General features: G+C 32.7%; 2 protein-coding genes across 10 annotated transcripts in view; one reads left to right on the forward strand and one right to left on the reverse strand.

The window, feature by feature from the left end:
• LOC108376139 (scribble planar cell polarity protein) overlaps window positions 1-22,263 on the reverse strand; it is a 483,715-nt gene that overhangs the window by 220,939 nt on the left and 240,513 nt on the right. For 8 of the 9 annotated variants that reach the window (XM_017632340.1, XM_017632355.1, XM_017632348.1 and 5 more), the window contains 2 exons: window positions 1,316-1,671; window positions 857-1,123 (listed from right to left, as the gene is read on the reverse strand). In XM_017632340.1, coding sequence (XP_017487829.1) covers window positions 857-1,123; window positions 1,316-1,671 — 623 coding nt within the window. Of the gene's footprint in view, window positions 1-856; window positions 1,124-1,315; window positions 1,672-3,543; window positions 3,950-22,263 lie in introns of all 9 variants that reach the window. The other variant, XM_017632376.1, reaches the window with a different exon arrangement.
• LOC108376199 (uncharacterized) lies at window positions 14,237-16,414 on the forward strand. The gene is made up of 2 exons (XM_017632396.1): window positions 14,237-14,377; window positions 14,447-16,414. The coding sequence occupies exon 2, from the start codon at window positions 14,456-14,458 to the stop codon at window positions 16,319-16,321; it is 1,866 nt and encodes a 621-aa protein (XP_017487885.1). The 5' UTR covers window positions 14,237-14,377; window positions 14,447-14,455; the 3' UTR covers window positions 16,322-16,414.

Genomic DNA, 22,263 nt, shown 5'->3' on the forward strand with positions numbered 1-22,263 from the left:
GAATAGGAGTTGAAAAGGACCTCCGCTTTCACTGATTCCACAGTAAAAGTCAATTTTTTTGCATAAGTTATTAAGAATTTTTAAAATCATGATCATTGCTAACTGTTTAAAGAATTAACAGAATCGATATTACCAATCGCGAGAAAACAAATAAAATCCAAACAATTAATGGCGAAAGTGAATAGCTGTATTTTTTCAAAATAATTCGAATTTCGAAAAATTTTGAAATTTTCATTTTTTTTTTTCTCCGTGAACCTTAAACAGTTAATTCTAAAAAACCATTCGACCTTCGAAAAAATGGTCGTCCACTTCATAATTAAAAGGTATTTCTCTCGAAAGCATATTTTAGACATAGGCGGTTATTACTTATGACCACGGACAAATATTGTATATATATTGTATATTTGCAAATCTGGGTAGTCAGTTGTTTGTAAGAAGTAAAAACTAATAGGCTTACATAATTACTGTTTTTTTGACCACGTGAATCGCGAAAAGCATATTTTAGACATAGGCGGTAATTACTTATGACCACGGACAAATATTGTATATATATTGTATATTTGCAAATCTGGGTAGTCAGTTGTTTGAAAGAAGTAAAAACTAATAGGCTTACATAATTACTGTTTTTTTGACCACGTGAATCGCGAAAAGCTTGACATTTTAGTCTAAACCATAAAAAATCTAAGCTTGGCCCATATACATATATATATTAAAAGATCTGAACCTGCTATCAGAAAATCTTTTTCCGCGGAAATACATTTTTGTCCTCACTTTTATATAATTTTATTTGCCAAACCATGTTTAACGAATTGTAAAAATTCAATTGCACATCTGACCGGGACCACACAAAACCGACCTTGCCATTTTCCAAAACGCCATTTGTTGTTGCCACCCCAACATGTTGTGGTTGTAGCTGCTGCTGCTCTTGCTGTGATAAATTTACCGCATTTGCTGACGGCGTTGTAAATACATTTGCTTGATAACTGTTCAAGTTTGCAGCAGATTGCTTTTGTTGGTGCTGTTGCTGTTCTGGAATAATTTCAATTGGTGCCGGAATGAATTTTTCATGTTGTTGTGTGAACTGTTGTTGTTGCCCCGCCAACGCCCGATTTTCCACAGATATCTGCAAGTGAAGAAAATTTAATTTGTACAAATGAATAAATATATATGTATATATCAGTTGTAAATAAAAATCTATTTGGAATATACATTCACCGACAATTGACAGTCCTACAACGTTAATTGCATGTTTAACGGCACAAATCACCGCAACAAACATTTAATTTCGCTTAACATTTACGATCCGTACACCCACCTGTGACACGGAGCCATCTTCGGTAAACACTGGATGCCCTATGAGGCGGGTCACCTCACGTTCCACCAGCAAAACCAACACCGCTCCACATGCTTTCAGCACTTGCACAGCCTGATAATGATCGGCGTCGACCACAAAAATACCATTCACTTTTAGTACTTTATCGCCAACTTTCAAACCAGCCAAATCCGCTGGCCCACCTTCCGTCACACGTGATATGAAAATTCCCTCATCGTCGCCTTTGAAGGGAGTTGAGCCCCTGCCGCCTGCTATGCTCAAGCCAAGACCGGCGGTGGTGCGTTCGATATGAATTTCGTACTGTTCGAGACGCAGCTCAGTCAGGCCATCAACCGCATCTGAAAAAAAAATATATATAAAAATAAAAATAAAAATATTATTTAACAAACAAATTTTTTTACTGAATACAAATCTTTAAGAAACACAGAACGCCGCATTAGACGTATGAAATACGACATTTGTAAGTTCTAGAGACTGAATTTTAAGACATAAATGAAATCTTATAGCATTACCTTCCCATTTTACCACTTGGCCTATACCTACGGTGACCATATTTTTGAAGTGTAGATAAAGGACAAACATTCATATGTAATTTTTATAATTTTAATAGTCAGTAAGACGTATCACTATATATGAAAGAAAAAGTGTGTCTGTCGTGTTTGAACATTTATGGCGTGAAACAATTTTGGGTGTAAAAGCTTTTTTAGCCTCACGTTACAAACATCTAAATAACGTTTTTTCCGTTAGAGTATAAATCAAACCGGTTTAAGGCCAAAACCTTTTGAGAGCCAATTATAGTCCTGAACGACATAAAGATTCGAAAAATAGGACATTAAATAAAAAAGTTATAAAAAATACAAAAAAAAATCGTAGTAGAAAAAATTACAAATTTCGAGGTACATATTGTGCAGATGTACTGATCTTTTCTTAGTTCAAAAAGGTACCTCTGTAATTAGTCGAACTGGTAAAGTTTGTATATGGGTGTTTCCATCGAAAGGTCTACCGCGACAAAAAAATAAATAAAAGTCATATATCTAGCATATTTATAGGCCAATTTGTCTGCTTTTTTAAATATATATTAACTAGGTAAATAGAAAATTTTGTGCGGAAAATTGTCTTGCTAGGTGGCGCCAAGGTCGAGAAATTTTGAAAAACCGTATTTATGGCCCCATTTTGTTCAAATATGGCGTATGTAGTTGAAACATAATAAATCATAGATTTACAAAAAAATTTACTCTGAATTGGCGCTGAAGTCAAAATATAAAGTATATTCGACATAAAACGATTGGTTTATTTGCTTTGAAAATTCTTTTAAAAGCAATATTAACAAAAATATAACGATGGAAATTAACGTGGCGTCACGTGAGGATTCACACTTGGGGTTGTAAAAGAAAATTTAAACAGGTTGCATTAATTCAAAAAACTCTAAAAACAACCACAATCACTCCAAATCATATATTAAAAATAAAATAAAAAAGAGCCATCCACAGTTCGCCGAGTTTTGCGATTTTGTAAGAAAAAAAAATCAACTTCAATTCTTTGTCACGTAACGACACTGTCTTTAATTGCTTATATTTAAGGACCATGCGGTTCGACTGTTTTCATCTTTCGACCAACTATAGAGATAATTATGTGCTATACAAGGATCAAAAAAAGGAACAGAAAACAAATGTTTTTCTTTGTTTGTTTCTCATTGAAACGTACGACTGTCACGTGTGTGACGTATGGAAATACCCATATATCAAAAAGAGGACATTTAAAGGACAGGCCTTAAAATAAAGGACGGGCCTTAAAGTAAAGGAAAAAACATGGTTTTAGAAAAATAAATAAAGTCAAAGGACATCACCCTAGAAAAAAGTACTGTTCTTTGAAATAAAGTAAGGATGGTCACCATACCTGTACTCATAATGATCTCAATATAATTTTTCGTTTGGTCTACACTTCGCTACTTTGCTTTTCATTCGATATTACCTACATACATATATAAGTTCATGCTTTAGGGCAGAAGATGCACGCCGCGCTGTTAACAATGCAAGTCACGATTTGGTTTTACCAAGAAAAAGATGCTTTACCCACTAAATCTAGGACACTTGTGCATATTTAGTTATGACTTCACCCGCTGACAGGTAACACTTACTCTGCAAGCCATCATCATTAACGGTATCACATACATACATATGTGCACTTATTGCCACAAATTTCATTCTTACCATATTGTCTATTGCCCTTCAAACCTCCAGTGTATGTCGTTACAATTCGAACACGTTTGTCCTTGTGCTTTAGCGAATTATTTGGGCTGCGGTTCGAGGACACTAGTGAACTGCGTAAACTCATATTCGCTGGGCTGTTGCGGCCGCTGGTGCTTCCCAGCGAGCCTGAACGCCTTGAACGGGGAAATGTGTTATCGCCCTCCTTAATTTTTAACTTAATATTGAACATTTCAAAGTTTTCTGTTAAGTGTTCGTATGGATGTAAGTGGTAAATTTGCTTATGCGTTACACGTATTCGACATCAACAATATTTCCAATATCTTTGTATTTATTTATGCATTTAACAGATTTTCTTTAAACGGTTACAAAGACCCGCCTTTCTAATGCATCATCGTTCTGTAAAGGGCTTTTATCAATTTTATTATTTTGTGCAATTTCATCAAATCGTCCTCGGCAATAGAGGAAACATTTGCAACCAAAGTGGGAAGCTGAAGGAAAGTATGCGTTAGCTATTTCGTAAAATAACAAGCACAAGAGTAAAATTTCAGAAACAGAAATGCAGTGGAAGTGCTCAAGCAAAGGCGGAAGCAGCAACAGATGGGCGCGGGCCAAAGGTGTACATGCATGCATACATACATATTAGCGTGGGCCGAAAATCCGCATTTTTAGTATTTTGATTGGTAATAGCAAAAATACCATACTATGCTCTAAAAACAATATGTGTGACATATGAAAATTTTTGGTCCATATCTTAGGCTCGCCCAAGTCCATCAAAGTTCAAGTACTAAAAAAAAAGTTTTCTTAGCTAACTTCGATTCTCTACTACCAATCAAAATTCTAAAAAAGCGGATTTTCGGCCCATGCTAATACATATCAACGACCAAGAAAGAAGTAAAAGTCGCAGGCACTTTACAAAATACTTATTTGCTTATTGGATTTTAATGCGTTCGACTGCACCGATAACAGCCTTTGAAAGTGACTACACAATTCTTCGCTTAAATCGCGGGGATAAAAGAGAAAACTAGTACTACCCCTTGTGTAATAAATCTCTTCCTGGCTACTGCATGCAATTGAATTTGTGATATGGCGAACTTAAATTTTAGTTGCAAAGCATTCATTTTAAAAGTTAATTTACAGCAATTCAAGAAATATGGGCTTTATAAGTAAAATATCCAGGGCTTATATCACAGGCGACAACAACCAACAATTTTTAAAACACACGAAAAAATCAATATATTCACAAAACTAGGAGCCAAAATAGTATAACTGAGTTTTTAATTTTTTCGCTGACGTCAGGGTTTTTTTACAGGACTTTGAAATTTCTAGGATATGATTGAATAAAAAAAATTGTTTAAAAGATTTGGTGCATTGTAGAGTAACAATATGGGTATCAATTAAAAGAAAAAATTTTGTAGAATTGAAAAACAATTTAATCTTTTGGTGCACCAGGACGAATATGTGTTGAAAATGTCCTTTTAAAACTTTAATATCGTTGGAAAATTCCAATATTTATTTCAAAAAAAAAATATTTGTCAAGGACTAATATGTAAACTACCACATCCTCGAATTTCGTCCTTCTAACTTTATTAGTTTTAGATAATAAAAAAATTTACACTTCTCTTTATAAGATATTGATAGTTACAATATATTTACATAAATGAAGATACTGGAATCATTACACTGCACAGCACTCGGCTGGGTATTGGACCAAACCAATTTTTTTTAAGAGATTGAGTCATAGGTAAAAGAGAAATTTCTCCGTTTTTCGATGTTTGCCTCCGAAATCGAGATATGGGTAAAAACTTATTATTTTTTATTATATGTAAATAACTAAAAGACTAAAAATATAGACATAGTCCGCCTTTTGCTCTTATTCAAAGGGTGTATAACTTTTTTTGTGCAAACTTATGTATATAACAGATTAGCATGGGCCGAAAATCCGCTTTTTTAGAACTTTGATTGGTAACAGGAAAAATATTGTTCACTATGCTCTAAAAGCAATCTGTGTGAAAGATGACAGTTTTTGATCAATATCTTAGGCTCGCCCAAGTCCATCGATCATCCCCTATTGTGAATTTCATTGCATTGCAAAATATTTTAATGTTTTATCGGTAGTTGAGGTTTTTGCTGCTCCCGAGGGGGTTAATACCTAGTTTTTCAAATTAATGTAAACAGTTGTTTCATGTTTCATTCACTTAATGGTTTGCAGGGTAAAATTTCTAGAATACCTCCAATGTCTTTCAAAATTTAACATAAGAGAGATGAACAGGGTTGGCTTTCCATTACATCGGTTTTTGGGTGTTTACACAAAACTATAACGAATTTCGTCATGAAATTTGGCAGGGATGTTAAGAATCGTATATATTTACATTATTTATCACTCTTTTCACTTTATTAGTAATAGTATTTAACTAATTTGTTGGTAAATTCTTTGCAGTTTCACTAGCAAAGTTTCATAGAAAAAAGAGCACTTGATACTTATATTTTTATAAACATACGATCTTTGCAATGTTCACGTGTATTTTGTGTACATTAAATGAATTTTATTTTTTTTTTTTAACAACATAAAACGCGTTAATTAATTTCACTACTCTTCTCCGACAAAGTAAACAAGCAAACAAATCAAAATGGCTGTGATGGTGAATATAAAGGGGGCTACCACATGTTCGAAAATTCAACAAACTAAAACGAAGGGATTTTCAACAATCCACCTTTGTTTCGCAATGATCTCGACAACAGTCGGGAATAAATGAGTATAATGTGTTTTTAAAATATGTTCAACAAAGAGCTCTGCATAAAAATTTTGCGGAAGGCCTAACCGATATCGGAGTGAGGATATTTATTTCTTTTTTCTCGGGGGTTTTTAATACACGCAGAAAGGTGTTCTCTGCAAAAGGTGTTCAGCCCCTTTTCTTCGCAAAACAGAAAGGAGAATTCTACTTAGTGAGGGTTATAATCCCTAAGTGCGGCCGAAGGCCGCCTACGCAGAAAGGTGTTCTCTGCAAAAGGTTGCAAAAGGTGCTAAATACCGTTGATTTTTGACATTTTTTTTTGTGTTTACGGCGCTGCGCATTTTCTTCCATATAAAAATTTTGTCGAGCGTGCTTTGTATGGCAGAAAATGCATGACACTGTCAACAAAAAAATTGTCAAAAATAAACGGTGTATTTTGTAACCACTTGAAACTTTCACTTTATTATACTAAAATCGAATGGGCTACAAAACTGCATACATGATTATTTTCAAAAAAAGTATTATTACATTATGCACTGTAGGTCAATAGGTTAAGGTTAGCACACCCATTAGTTGACATGTTGATATTAAAACCCGCCACAATGCGAGACCTCTCTTCACTCAGGAACGTCTGCACGGATTTATGAAATATGGTACTCGGATCGCTTATGAATTAAAATTTTGGGCGTTTTAACGCCATGTGGGTTCACTAGTAAAATCTATTGGGCGTTATTACCGCCAATGTGTAGCTAGAACATATTTTTGTACATTTTTTACATTTTGCTACACAAAAACAGTTAGTGCTGAGTAATCTACAAAACTAAATGTTGAACGGAATTGAGGTTAGGGCCTTTCTATATTAAGTTAACGATATATTCGTTTAAAAGAAAAACCTTTAAATTGGCCCAGGGCATGAATCACTTATGACGACAATCATCTGGACGATATCATGCTGAAACTGTCTTGCTTCATGAAAACCAAAAATTGTTCGATCGTTTGTGCGATATCGTCAACTCAATTCCAATTTTGCTTCACGTAACAGTAGCACGTAACAGCAACATAAATACATGAATCAGTGTTTTGACGACATCGTTTTGTCAGTATCGTTTGAACGACTTTCGTTTCAAAGTTACGTGTTCATGCCCAGTATTTTGGAAATTTGTTCAAATGAAGCTAGCATTTGTTTTTAAACGACTTTAAAATGAGAAAGCTTATCAATTCATCGGAATATTTTTTTATGAAGTATGTAACCAGATAACTTTGGACCATGTTAACCGGTTTCGATAATTTTTATCGGCAAGGTGGTATCTCAAGGATGAGCCCATATTAATATGGTTTATTTCCGATCATTGGATCATGAATAAATTAATACTACTCCTAAATGTGTATGCGAGCATTGAAGTCGATTGTATTTTTTGTTTAAAAATTGCTTCTTATATAATAGGTAAATACATAATTAGGTAGTATAATTAGGACTATTTTTAAAAGGTTTCCTTCACACATTATACTGACAATTGTGCCCGATCATAAGAAAAGCAATCAATAGTCTGGAATTTGCGTAGTCCTGTTTGCTTTTAAATATGTACCTACATAATATGGTTAATTTAGGCTATCAATACACATATGAGTTCTCTCTTACCCTGTTTCAATTTCTTGAAGGGATATAGATATGTATGGTAGTACATTTTACGACTATCAGTATATACAAGTATGACCTGAACAATATAAAATGTGACAAACGTAATCGATAAAGACAAATAGCAACAACAAAGTACAGAGATATCTGCGAAAATTTACAGCAGCATGCAACCGTCTGTGTAAGTATTACAATTACATTGAAACACACACAGTGTCCTCGGAGATCGAATTAGATACATCTTTAATAAAAATTCAAATCTAAGCCACATTGCAAAAATTTCTCCAACACTGCACAATAGGTCAAATCACCCCATTTTCCGTGCGAAAGCAGAGACCCAAAATAATTATTCTCCTAATATTTGGGATCTAAAACGTCGCCTTGTTTTAAGAGAAATACAAAAAATCTTTGCGCATTTTCATTTGACCACTCATCACTTCTTTATTTATCCATCGACTTTCTTCATTAGTAACTTGATTTTTTTTTTTTGTAACAGAACAGGCTTTAGCAAAAGGCCAACAATTTGACACAGAACCTGGTATTTTTTAAATTTTGCTTCTGTTAGTGTTTTTTTTTCATATTTTCACAAAAAAAAACATAAAATCTGGAATGATTAAATATTTTGTCAGAAACTATCAGACCTATCGGAAAGTGATGTATAGAGGGTTTTTTAAGACAAATTTTGTTAGCTTTCATTTGTCGTATTTCATTTTCAGTTTGTTAAATTGATTCATGAGATATAAGTGACTTTTATTTAAAGCTTAATAACGGTAAATTGAAAATATTTCCAAAACGTATCCATAGAATAAAAAATTAACTAGATTTTTGGAATCAGCGGACGATTCTACATGGGGAATGGATAGGGGTATCCGCGGAACAAAAACCAAACACAAATTTGTGATCCAGTGTTATTTACGAGAAATATCTTTTTTCGTCTCGCGGGACGATTATTTTCAGATGGAAATATTTACGTATTTTCATAATGATTATATGGGATTTTTATTTTTCTCGTCTTTCGGGATGTTTATTTCAAGACGAAAATTATTTACATACGTATTCTCACAATAATTATATGGAATTTTTATTTTTTTCCGTCCCGAGGGACCATTATTTTTAGACGGAAATGATTTACGTCTTGTCGTAATAATAATATGGAACTTTTATTATCTTTTCATCTCGTGGGACGTTTTTTTTAAGACGGAAATGATTTACGTCTTTTCATAATAATTGTATGCGACTTTAATTCTTCTATTCTCTCGTGACATTTATTTCAAGACGAAAATGATTTACGTCCCACGTTTTCTCTTAATAGAATTGGTACATGTAGTGCCGATTTCGCAAAATTAAAAACCGATATCTATGAGCTCGCCTTTTGGAATTTGATTTGCTATCATCTGGCAACCCCTTTCAAAAAACTAAAACCACATAAAAGCAAAGCCCATTAATTTTACACCTCATTTCTGAAAATCGAAGGAACGATGTAGATTTAATGACATGAACAATCGTGGCATTAAATATTTAGCACTTTAAGTCTCTGAACCCAATTAAGAAGTTTCATTTCAATAAAAGTCTCATATAATTTTTAAGAGAAGACGTAAATCATTCCGATCTTGAAATAAACGTCCCGAGACGAAAAAAATAATGTTCCCATATAATTATTATAAGAAGACGTAAATCATTTTCGTATTGAAATAAACGTCCCGGGAATCGAAAAAAAATAAAAGTCCCCGATAATTATTATGAGAAGACGAAAATAATATCTTTGGTAAAATAATCGTCCCGCCAGAAAAAAATAATAATATTCACAGATAAATATTAGGAGAAGATGAAAAAGTTTTTAGTCTTACGATATTCAATTCAGGAGATGAAAACAACTTTTCCATTATTCAGTAATAATTATATACAATATTTAAATTTGTTGCTCATAATCGTTATGGTCTCTATGCGAAAGTCTAATTAGAAATACGAAAAAACTTGGGGAATATACTTAGCTTTGCTAAATGTAATATACCAGCTTATTATAGTTGGTCAAAGTCAGTTCAACGATATCGGTTTGAAAATTTATGATAGTTATTGCTTGTGACTTTTTAAGTGCATGTTGTGCGAATTGCGTGAATAATTAAAATAAAATTTGAAATGGAGCATATATCCGACTTTATTTCTTTATTCAAACTTTTTTAGAGATTTAGTATTTTTAACTCGAAAATAAGACTATTCTAAACATCAATTGAAACAAATTGATTGATTTAAACCCCTTTTGACTACTTTAAAATCCTATAGAATCTTTTTATTGATATATTATAAGCAGGGAACAAATTTTATGGAAATTGCCTTTTTTTCTGCTAAAGAGATAGAGTATATTCGATTAAGAATGTCAACGATTTAGCTTTCCCTGATTTCATATATACACATTTGATGTTGCCTTTTTTTGCCTTTTTAAAGATATTTGCCTTTTTTTTTGCCTTTTTTGCCTTTTCTACCTTTAAAAAAGTGATTATAGCATTTACAATTTTATTTTAAAGAATACAAAATATACACATGCCCATGCGGCTTATAGAAGCGCAAGGACCTCTTGCCAAATTGGTGTTGGAAAAATTCAAAGCCGTTTTCTCAGCTAACGTAGGCTTGGAGACAACAAGGGGTGTGGATAAAATTGCAAAGAGCGAGGAAAGCGCCCTTATTCCTGATAATATGAACGTTTCAAACGTTCCATATTTAAATTGGGCTCCACTTGTATCAACTTACGTCGAGCGCACATTTATTACATTCAAGGCTTTTCTTCGCGAAAATCGAATGAAAATGCTGCCAGAAAACTTCAGAATGCATCTTGTGGTTCAATGTTACTACAACTATTCAGATTAAAGTTTTATGAGTTAGAAACTCGAAAGGATAAAATAGTCAAAGATTCAAAGTACAAATTTTTCATATAATGAAACTATTTCTAAAATAAATGTATTTTTTGATTGTTCTTCGTATTTTCCGTCTTTTTTAGTGCCTTATTTTGCAATACCTAGTGCCTTTTCCTGCCTTTTTCGCTATTTTGTTTTGCCTTTTTTGCAATACCTAGTGCCTTTTCCTGCCTTTTTCGCTATTTTATTTAGCCTTTTCCAGCCTATTTCGTCATTTTATTTTGCCTTTTTTATAGGTTTTTAGGTCCTAAAAATCCGTTCCCTGATTATAAGTTATTTTAAGCTTATTTAAAATTGCGATTTTTTGTGCAAGAAAAGAGCCATTTGTTTGAAGTTTGTTAGTAAGAAAGAAAAGAGAAACAAAATTTATTGCACTTTTCAAACAGGTAGATGCTTTAATGTTACAGTAATAATATGTATGTTTACATTATAGGTAGCGAAAGAGTTAAACACATTTTTTGGTCGTAAATAGGTTCATTTACGAAAGTTAGTCTCCTTTAAGCTATCCTTAAGGTTTTTTGTTCAAAAAGTTTATTTTGATGCTTTCTTTAATTTCGCACAGAAAAATTGATCATTTGCCCTATTGTGCACTGTGTTATAGTTTGATAGCCAATAAGAGCAACAAATACTTTTGAACAAACCACATGGAATACAATAAATCCCAAACAAATTTCTACGCCAGACATGCCAGTCATCTTGCAATTGTACAGAGTGGATGCCATTGAAGCGTGAATGAAGATGATCATAAATTTCGAATCAAATGGCTAAACAAAGCAGCATACTGGCACGAAAATCCGATTGACTTTTACAGCAACGCAACCTCTCTACTATGTAGTTAGCCATACGCCCACAATGGCTCACCAAGCATCGCTCCAAGGATATGTACGAGCACGCAAGTGGGGATGGGGCAGCACGTCGAGAGAATCGTAATAATTCGAAATATGATGAGCAGCAAATTGGAATTTTTTATTTATGCGGAATAACCAGCTACTCAAGCGTTGAATGACTCGGACATTCGGCCCGTCTCAAGATGGGGAATATGTAGATTACATTTGACCGTGGCAGAATTTAATGCTTTGTAACATTGCAATATGGTCTAAACGACTGTTTTTCTGGCAAAAACTAATTTGTTACTTGCGTTAACTTCACGTTTTTCTTTTTTCTATATTTTAGATAACACAGGAAAACATGGGTATGGTAACTATGTTTTTATAAAAAGATTGATTACTACAGTCAGCAGTCAAAGTCTACTTATTTATGTGCAATTAAAATTTCAATTGAAAGTGAGACATAAAGTGTAAATTTTTATACCCGAGCGCACTTGTGCACAAGGGTATATTAATTTTGTTCACATAACGGTTGTTTGTAACAGCCAAAACGAATCGAGATAGATATAGACAAATGTATACATAAATGATCAGNGCCCACTTATGATCACATATATGTATATCGGTAACCGTTCTACTAATTTGTACCAAACTCGATGTGGTTATTGTGCTTGCCACATGAGAGCAAAGCATTGAAAATTATTGAAATCGGACTAAAATTACGGCCGCTTTTCATATAACGGTAAATTTCAGAAATCGCTAATTTACTCAAAATAGATACACCCCGGCTTACCATCTAGCGGTAGGTTTCGGAAAGGTGAAAAAATATATATTTAATATTTGCGCCGGGTATTTAATGTTCGGCTCCGCCCGAATTTGGACTTTCTTACTTGTTATATTAGAACACGTTCTTTTAAAAATTTGGTCTGGAGACTAAAGCTACGAGCAGAGATGTTAAAATGCTTGTAAAATAGTATTTAAATACAAAATACAAAACAGGTTTTTAAAAAGTATTTAAATTCAAAATACAAAATACGTACTTTGAAAATACTTTTGATACCACTTGTACTTATGTGCATATCGCCACCTGGCGCCTATTTCATAAAAGTAACAGGTGTGACAATTGTCGATATTTCCGGAAAATTTCAGAGCCAGAATTGTCAGCGACATTTTTACTGTTAAATAAACGCCTGTAAGCAACTGTGACAATTTTTCGAAAGCGACAGTAACAATACTAGAATATTGTCGACAATTGTCTGGCAATAGTGGTGACAATTGTGACTCTGACAAAATTGTCACGACAATAGCGACAAAACTAAATAGCTCCGTCGGAAAGTTTCCAAAGGATAGTTTTGTAAACTTGTAATATGGTAATTGCGCACATTTTATTACTTTTCAATAACTTGAATATGTCTTAAAATTAAGGTAATGCAAATGCAATTATAGATTGGCGCTTACACATATGTTAGTGTTTGGCCGAGCTTCTCCTCCGGTTAGTGGCGTGCGCCTTGATGTTGTCACACAAAGCGGAGGGACCTACAGTTTTACGCCGACTCCGAACGGCGATTGTATTTTTATGAGAAGCTGTTTTTCATGCCAGAAATCCACTCGGAGGTTTGCCATTCATTGCCTGCCGAGGGACGACCGCTTTTAAGAAAAAACCTTTTTTCTATATTTTTTGCGATGTTGCTTTGACCAGGGTTTGAACCCAGGTGTTGCGGAGTGTAAATGCAATTAATACATATAAATTTCATATGACTGGCAACAATTTTGTAAAGGACAATTTTGTCACTTTTTCAGTGCAACTTTTCATGGAATTGAAATGAGAGTGAATATTGTTTTTATGAAACAAAAGACCAAAAAAATTGACGAATTGTCACTGACAATGCGAAAAATGCAGGTAATTCAATATTTTCGATCAGAAAATTCTGGATCTCTTCAGGATACATACCCAATTGTTTATTTAACCATTTTTTAATAATATTAATGATTTTTAACTTCTCCCCCCCTCTCCCATTGCATTTTCTGGCATTTTCGGGGGGTTTCGGCTGCCATATAAAATGAAGTTACTATTAAAAAATGGTTAAATAAATAACTGGGTATCATTATTGGGAATCTCCTGAAGAGAAACTGAGTTTTCCGATAGAAAAATACTGGTTTTCAAGAATTCTATACCATTTCTACGAAAAGTTTTATAAAAATATATGGAAAACTTTGAGCGCTTTGAGCGACCTCTAAATATTTTTTGATTTCGAAATAAAAAATAGGGGTATTTGTTCGGTATGGAACAATCCTAGGGGGTGACACAACTAGGGACACAACATGTTGACCAGTTTTGACTATTCACCAAAATTTTACACCATCAACAAAATTTTTATTAAGAATTTTTAGAAAAATTCTTAATATGCAGTTCTATAACTACGGTGACCATCCGTTCTGTTTTTAGAAGAACAGTTCTGTTTTTAAACCGCTTGTTCTGCGTATTTTTTTTTATGGAAAATAACAAAAATGTTCTGTTTTTCGCAAATGTTCTGTTTTTTGTTCTGCTTTCATGCGCTATTCAAATAAAAAAAAAGTTGTTTCTACTACGGCAACCCTTTGATGATCGAAATGTATGTTGATATCGATATTACTTTGTAATCCCTATTAAACAGCTGATTGCCCATTGTAAATTACGTGAAGCTAAGTTGTCGGCTTGGATTGCATTGCGTAAAATTAGCAAACAAATAGGTAAGTTTTACTGCAAATAGTGTTTAAAGCTTAAAGTAGCTTAACTTCACAAGTATTCTTTTATTTCAGCTGTGCATAATGCCGCCCCACAGAAAATGCGTATTCAATGAAGAAATGCAAAACCAGTACAAGTTCTTAAAAAAAATACATGCCAGTGAAGTGCAATGTTTAAGATGTTTGGCTGTTTTTTCTATCGCCAATGGAGGCAAATACGATGTGCTACGCCATTTGCAAACTAGGAAGCATCGGAATGCTGATGTTGCAGCTTCAACCAGCAAAACCGTGTTGAACTTTGTGCGGACGCGTACGATGGATGCGCAAGGAAGGAAAACCAGCATAAATGAAGGAACCTGGGCGTATCACACTGTGAAACATAATTTTTCTTTCCGTTCGAATGACTGCACATCGAAGCTCATTAAAAAGTGTTTTGATGAAAATTATTCATCAGCTCGCACAAAGTGTGAAGCTATTGTCTGTAATGTGTTAGCACCAAATGCAATGCAACTAGTCGAAGCAGATTTGAGTGTCGTAAATTTTATTGCTATATTTTCCGACTGCTCAAATCATGGTAGTATGAAAGTGTGCCCAGTACTAGTTAGATACTTTTTACCGGAGAAAGGTGTACAATTAAAAATATTAGAAGTTAATGATCTGCGCGGTGAAACGTCAGATTTACTTAGAAATTATATTTTTGATCTCATGACAAAGTTTGCTTTAAGTACGAAACTACTCGCTCTGTGTGCGGATAATACTAATTGTAACTTCGGGGGAGCCGCAAGACGCGGAAAAAATAATCTTTTCCATAAACTAGCTGAGTCCACCGGGAGTACCCTTATTGGCGTAAATTGTGCTGCTCACATTGTGAATAATTGTATACAATCATCGATAGAGTGTCTTCCTGTGGACATTGAAGTCATTGTCGTAAAAATATTTTCATACTTTTACATATATACGGTTAGAGTAGAGCATTTAAAAGAAATTTGTGACACTGTTGATGTCGAATATAAAAAAATGCTGGGGTATAGTAAAACAAGATGGCTTACTTTGAAGCCAGCAATTGAACGAATTTTGAAACTTTTCAAACCACTAAAAAAATATTTTTTAGAACAACCTCACTGCCCAAGCATTCTAAAAACATTCTTTGAAAATTCTACTTCAGAAATGTGGCTTTTGTTTACACATTGTCAAGCATCTCTTTTCCATAATTATATTACACAAATTGAATCGCAGAATATTTGTATGGTAGAAGTTGCTTTACTAATAAAACAACTGAAATTAAAAATCACAGAACGCAGAGATGAAATTTTTTTACCACTGATGATCAAAAAAATAATTTCGGAATTTGAGAGAGCAGGAACTGAAAACCTGAGTGAAATTAAAGATCAAGTCAAAAAATTTTATATTAATTGCATAGATTATTTAAATCAGTGGGATCATGCATTTAAAGAGGTTGAAGGGATGGAATGGGTACTTTTGCGTACAATGCCATCTTGGCATGATGTTGAAAGAAATTGTGTATATATTATGGAAAAGAGAAGCCAAATTAAAATTAACGACAGCGAGTTATTTGATGAGTTCACATGTGTTAAAAATTATGCGACTCCAAATAAGGTAAAGGAATGGACGGTCGGTGGAAGGCTAGTCGACAGTAAATGGGCTGAAATATTTCAACATTTTATGAAAAATTCCATACCTTTTCAAAATATTTTAAAAATTGTAGAATTTAATTTGTGTTTACCAGGTTCAAATGCCCCCACCGAAAGAGTATTTTCCATATTAAACAATATATGGACTGACGAAAAATCGCAAATGAAAATTGAGACTGTTAAATCTATTTTAATAACGAGATGCAACTATGAACTGAGTTGCTTGGAGTTTAGGGAATATTTACAAAATAAGGAAAATATAATTAAACAAATTTATGCCGCAGAAAAATACCAGTGATTTGTATTTGATGCACAAATTTTTTTTATGGCATTGTTAATTAAAATCAAAGCCAATGAAATGTGATGTATGTGCTTTATGTGAATTTTTGTCACTTTTAATAATAAATACGTTTTTATATAAAAAAATGTGTTCTGTTTTTTTGATTTAAATTTATGGTCACCGTATCTATAACCCATTAAATTCTAGCTTCGAGTGGATAAGAATTTTCGTTGAGACGGTATTATGCATTTGCTTCCGTAAAAAGTATGTTTGACAATTTTATTTTTTATTAAAAGAAAATAATAACCGGTAAGGCAAAACGGCATATGATCTGCACTTTGAGGCATTGTAAGGGGAAATGGTTGCCCTGAAATCAGACAGTTGCTCAAAACGATATTATTATGAAGTGGACGAACTAGACAAGGATAAGTACATATCAAAAAACATGAACGAAAACACTATAATTTTGCAACCGGAGACGTCTTGACAAGTTTTTTACGTTGTTGGAAATTTGCAAACGTCAAAAAAAATTAATGACAGTGTTGTAAAGGAAAACTTCAAGATATGATGAATATTAAGAATAAAAAAAGTATTTTAAAATATAAAATACAAATACATACTGCTCCAAAAAATATTTAAATACAAAATACAAAAATGTATTTTGTATTTGTATTTTAAGTACTTGTATTTGAAATACCTAACATCTCTGGTTGCGAATGAGTAGATATTAAAGATGTGGATAACAAAATATTATAATTTTGCTTTGGTGATAAAAATCTAACTAATAAATGGTTATAATGGAATTTTTTTCTTTTTTCACACGACTAAAAAAAACTGCACTTACACTTTTCTAATAAAACTATAAATTAAAAAGTGATCCCTTTATACCCCTCTGTTGTCAAGGGTTAGATACACTTTTTTTCAAAAATGTGGGAAATCAATTAATAAAAACTCACTTTTTTTCATCTAATTATTTAGGCGCAATTATTTTTTGCCAAAAAAAGGTTTAAAATTGCCCATAGTGCGTGTTAGCCTGCTAGCTCGGCACTAATTGCAGACTTTAATTCTTATAGAAGTAGCGTTCTGTAGTTCGATTTAACAAATGCAGAAAAAGCCATTATGAAAATATTGGTTTCCTGTTGTAAATTCTTTTAAAAAAATAAAAATTAGCTAACAATGCTAATTATTTTGAGTTCATAAAAGGCAATATATCGTCATTAAGTATCTGCGCTTAGTTACATGCATATTTCACACAATTTATTACTACGTTAATTGGCCTTGGGATTGTACTTTGCGCAAAGGTGGGTGATATTCCTAAAAGGTTAATTACCCGCAACTTACGAATTTACCGACTGACAATTGCGTTTGCTGTTAATTACATAATTGCAAAAAGAACATATGAATATCCACAAGAAATTGAATTTCAATTAGTCGCATACTGAGGGCAAAGAAATTAATTAGCCAATAAATAGAGCGAAAAATTGCTTCGACCTTTAAGAAAAATTTAAATCTACTATTATTTTTACGCAACTTTTCCTAAGGAGTAAAAGTATGTATACACTTGTGGTCAACTAATTAAGTTACCAGTTTTGAGTATTTTTATTTTGTTTAGTTAATACTTATAATTTTTTATTAAACACAGGTTGTTCCTGCGGTATTCCAGAAAAACAATTTTTTAATCAAAATTTCTAAAAGTGGTAAATTTTAATGGAATGAATAAAAAATATATGTAAAAATATGTTATTTTTTATTATTTTAGTAAATAGTATGGGTTTTTAGCTTTCGAAAGAAGAAATAAAAACCTGCTAATTTTTTGTACTTTTTGAAGTAATACGTTTTTTGCTAATGCATTTTTATTTTTTGTCAGTGCCATCCGATCTGCACGATTCGTTCTATATTCAAAAATGAAGTGTCAGATTAAAAAGCTTGACCTGTAGACAATAGAGGTTAACTTTTTTTTAGAGTTGCAACCTGTTAAAAAATTAAATTCAATTTTTTTAATAAGTTAAATGAATTATTAAGAGAGGGGTATCAACCGAAATGTGTATAAAAAGGGTTTATTTCTTAACTACGTGTAGAGAGTTGCCACCTGTTAAAAAATCAAATTCCATTGGATTTAAAAGAATTAGGTTATTGAAATAGCTAGGTATCACCATATGGGAGAGGTTTAAGAAGGTTTTAGCTTGGAAATTGTATGAAGAGGGTTACCACCTGTTTGTAAAGTCAAATTTAGTTAAACTAAAATAATAATTGTGTCCGTATTTGTTATTTTATAATAAATACATACATTGTCAATCAGTGATTTGTTCTGATTAAATTACTGGACTCTTAAATTAACTAAGGAATGTTGTTACTCTTCACTTATTTCTTGCTTAATATGTCTAATTTTTTCTTTTGTCTGATACCCATATTGATATACATATTTCACTTACCTTATTTCCTTAATTAGAGTGATTTTGATTTTTTAAACACGTGTCACCCTTTCTACGTGTTATTTAAAAGTAAAGCATTTTCAAAACCATTTCAATTGATGCCCATATTGTAATATCTAGTTCATTTAACATATTAAATAACTTTAATAAAATTTGTAACAGGTGGCGACCCGTATAAAAAAATGAAACTTTATTGCACATCTACAGGCCATGCCCTGTCGTTTGACGCCTCACTTTTGAAAATAGAACGAACTATATAGACATACCTATGTAAATGCCACAAGAACCCAAATTTTCAAATTCAAACTCCTCGTCCTCGATTTTACTAAGAAGCGAATTTTCATTTAAATCCGTCCATAATTCTATTTTTACCCACATTTCATATGGAAGGGAAGCACTAAGTGACGGCGGGAATGAGTAATTTGGGCGATTTGAGGAAAGGAAACCCGAAAAATGGAAACTGGTACAAATAAGTTCAGATAAGATATATGTGCACATGGATGTAGACATAAAAGAAAATCGGTGCACGATTCTTTGACGATCGCCTGGAAGAATGCTGAACTTGTACAGATATGTCTGTTTTGACGAACGATAATCGCTCGTTTTTGGACCTTTATCAGTCAGAGCTCATATCTGTTAATTACAAACATATTTACACTCCTTTAGATTTGAATCATAACATTTAAATTGTGACTCAGCGTGTATCAAGGTACAACAGTAAGAATTTGGACAAACTGCACAATTAAAAAAAAAATGATATTTAGGGTCAAATTATGATAAAAAATTCGGACTTATGAGGACGAAACTCTTTTTCTGATTTTTAAGCATTACGAATCTTATATATGGGTGAAAATTTCTCAACTGGACCTCGGATTTCAGTCAAGTTCGAATTTTTGCGTGAAAATTTGTGGGTAGAGAGGTTTATAGATGTGAAAGGGATTCTGAGAATTTTTTCGAAAAATTTTAGTTTTTAAAGTTTTTATAAGCAAATATATTTTTAATCAATCTTTTTTCTTCAAAACTCATTTTCTCTTAAAGTATTTGACGAAAGTTGATGATTTTTTTGTAAGCGTAGTGACATTAGAGCTTTAAAAAAAATATATTTTTATAATTTAGAATTTTTTTTTTTTTTTTAATTTAAACATTGTAAATATTCAAGTTGCATTAAAAATATGTTCTCAATGAGTATTTTCAATGTGGTTTATATTTTCGAAAACTGCATTTATTCAAGAAAATATTAAAAACAAAAATGTTAGATTTTTTCTGTTTATTACTTACAGCAACATTTGTCACAGCGCGCACGCATCGTGAACCATACCATGCACGCTCACCGCCTATGCGCGCAACGTGTTCACTAGAAAGCGCGTACAGAGGCAACTAACAATTGGCTCATATTTTCGACTTTTAACATAACCTTATATAATAATGATGGCATTTGTGGTATTTTTAAGGCATTTTTAGTTAAGCTTGGTGTGTGTTAAAATAATCTGATCAAGTCCCTTTTTTTTGAGTTCACATGCAACTGTATGGTTCTAGCGCTATCAGTCAACCATAAGAATGTATGTAAACTTTGTCTAATAATTTTTTTATTGTGATTGTTCAAGTGTTCAACATCGCACAGTGGTACATACATTTTTTTTGGAAAAATAGGAGTCGGCGTATAACCTCAATGTTCCGGGTGCAACATTTATGGAGACAAATAAAAAAAAAAACGAAAAATTGGCAAATCGATTTATTTTAAAGCATACCTCCCATATAAACCTAACCTCAAAAACGTCTTAAAAATTAAATAAAAAAGTGCACCGATGCATATACATATAACTCCGAAATTTTCCCCGTATGTTTGTAATAATCAGGGTACGGATTTTATGGAAAATGCCTTTTTTCTGCTAAAGAGACAGAGAGTATATTCGATTAAGAATGACCACGATTTAGCTTTCCCTGATTCCATATATACACATCTGAAGTTGCCTTTTTTTAAAGATATTCGCCTTTACTAACTTTAATTGTAAAGGGAAAGCCCTTATTCCTGATAATATGAACGTTTTAAACGTTCCATATTGAAAACGAACTTAAACGAACTCTCTAATAAATTACACACGTCTAGTGTGGTTGGTAGTCAATCTGATTCTCTTATTCAATGCCAAGATGGTGGTTACCCACGCTCTTAACAAAACAACCAAATCTTAAGGTCTAGACACATAACTTAAGGTGTAAACACAATTGCAAAATAGCTTAAGGGCTAGTTACACATAGTATTTGTTAGTCAACGTGCATACATGCCTATGCTTACAATATTTAAATTGGGCGCCACCTGTATCAACTCACGTCGAGCGCACGTTTAGTACATTTAAAGCTTTTCTTCGCGAACATCTAATAAAAATGCTGCCAGAAAACTTCAAAATGCATCTTGTGGTTCAATATTACTACAACTATAGAGATTAAAGTTTTGCGAGTTAAAAACTCAAATAAAGAAAATAGTCAAAGATAAAAAGTACAAACTTTTGATATAATGAAACTATGTGGTTCATAGTTTTTCTCTTTTCACTTGTAAAATAAACATTTCTACAATAAATGTATTTTTTGATTATTCTTCGGTTTTGGTTTTTATTTAGTACCTTGTTTTGCCTTCTAGTGCCTTTTCCTGCCCATTTTCCTTTTTTTATAGGTTTTTAGGTCCTAAAAATCCGTTCCATGGTAATAATGTTGTGTGTGAACACCAAAAAATTTGAATTAATGGGATTATTTTAACACATACCTCCGAGCAAAACTTAACCTAAAAATGCCTTAAAAATACCATATATGCCATCATTATTATATAAGGTTACGTTAAAAGTCGGAAATATTAGCAAATTGTTAGTTGCTCCTGTACGCGCTTTCTAGTGAACACGTTGCGCGCATGGGCGGTGAGTGTGACTATCGAGTTTGTTATCGATAGAGTATAAAGATAAAAACGAAGATAAAGGGAAACGGAAAAACATAAATGTAATTAGAACGAACAGGGGTAGATGTAGGGATCTAGATAGAAAAAAAATACAAAAAATATAACCTTAATCAAAAGCAGATGTACATATGTATGTATATGGTTATGAGACAAAATAGATATGTAACGTAAGTTTCACTTCTCCAGTGTGGCCCAGGCGCACTTACTTTTTTTTAGAAATATTTTCATCAATAAATGCTGTTTTCGAAAATGTAAACGAAATGAAAAACACTCATTGAGAACATATTATTAATGCAACTTGAATATATATATTTAAATTTAAAAAAAAAAAATCTAAATTATAAAAATATTTTTTTAAAGCTCTAATGTCACTACGCTTACTAAAAAAAATTCATCAACTTTAGTCAAATACNGACTATGCTCAAAATTTCTTTTTATATGGAAGGAAATGCCTAGCAGCGTCAGCAAAAAAAAATATAAAAAATCAATGCGATTTTCTATCGTCTTGCGGTTTGCACTTTTACCTCCTAAAATTTAATGGGCTATGAAACTGCATACCCAAAATTAAAAAAAAAAATCTGATT

Source organism: Rhagoletis zephyria, unplaced genomic scaffold (genome assembly GCF_001687245.7).
Source record: "Rhagoletis zephyria isolate East Lansing unplaced genomic scaffold, Rhagoletis_zephyria_1.1 Rzeph_scaffold_00097, whole genome shotgun sequence".
NCBI lineage: Eukaryota > Metazoa > Arthropoda > Insecta > Diptera > Tephritidae > Rhagoletis > Rhagoletis zephyria.

Coding starts and splice junctions, on each gene's coding strand:
- LOC108376199 (XM_017632396.1), top strand. CDS start 14,456: ATGCCGCCCCACAGAAAATGCGTATTCAATGAAGAAATGCAAAACCAG.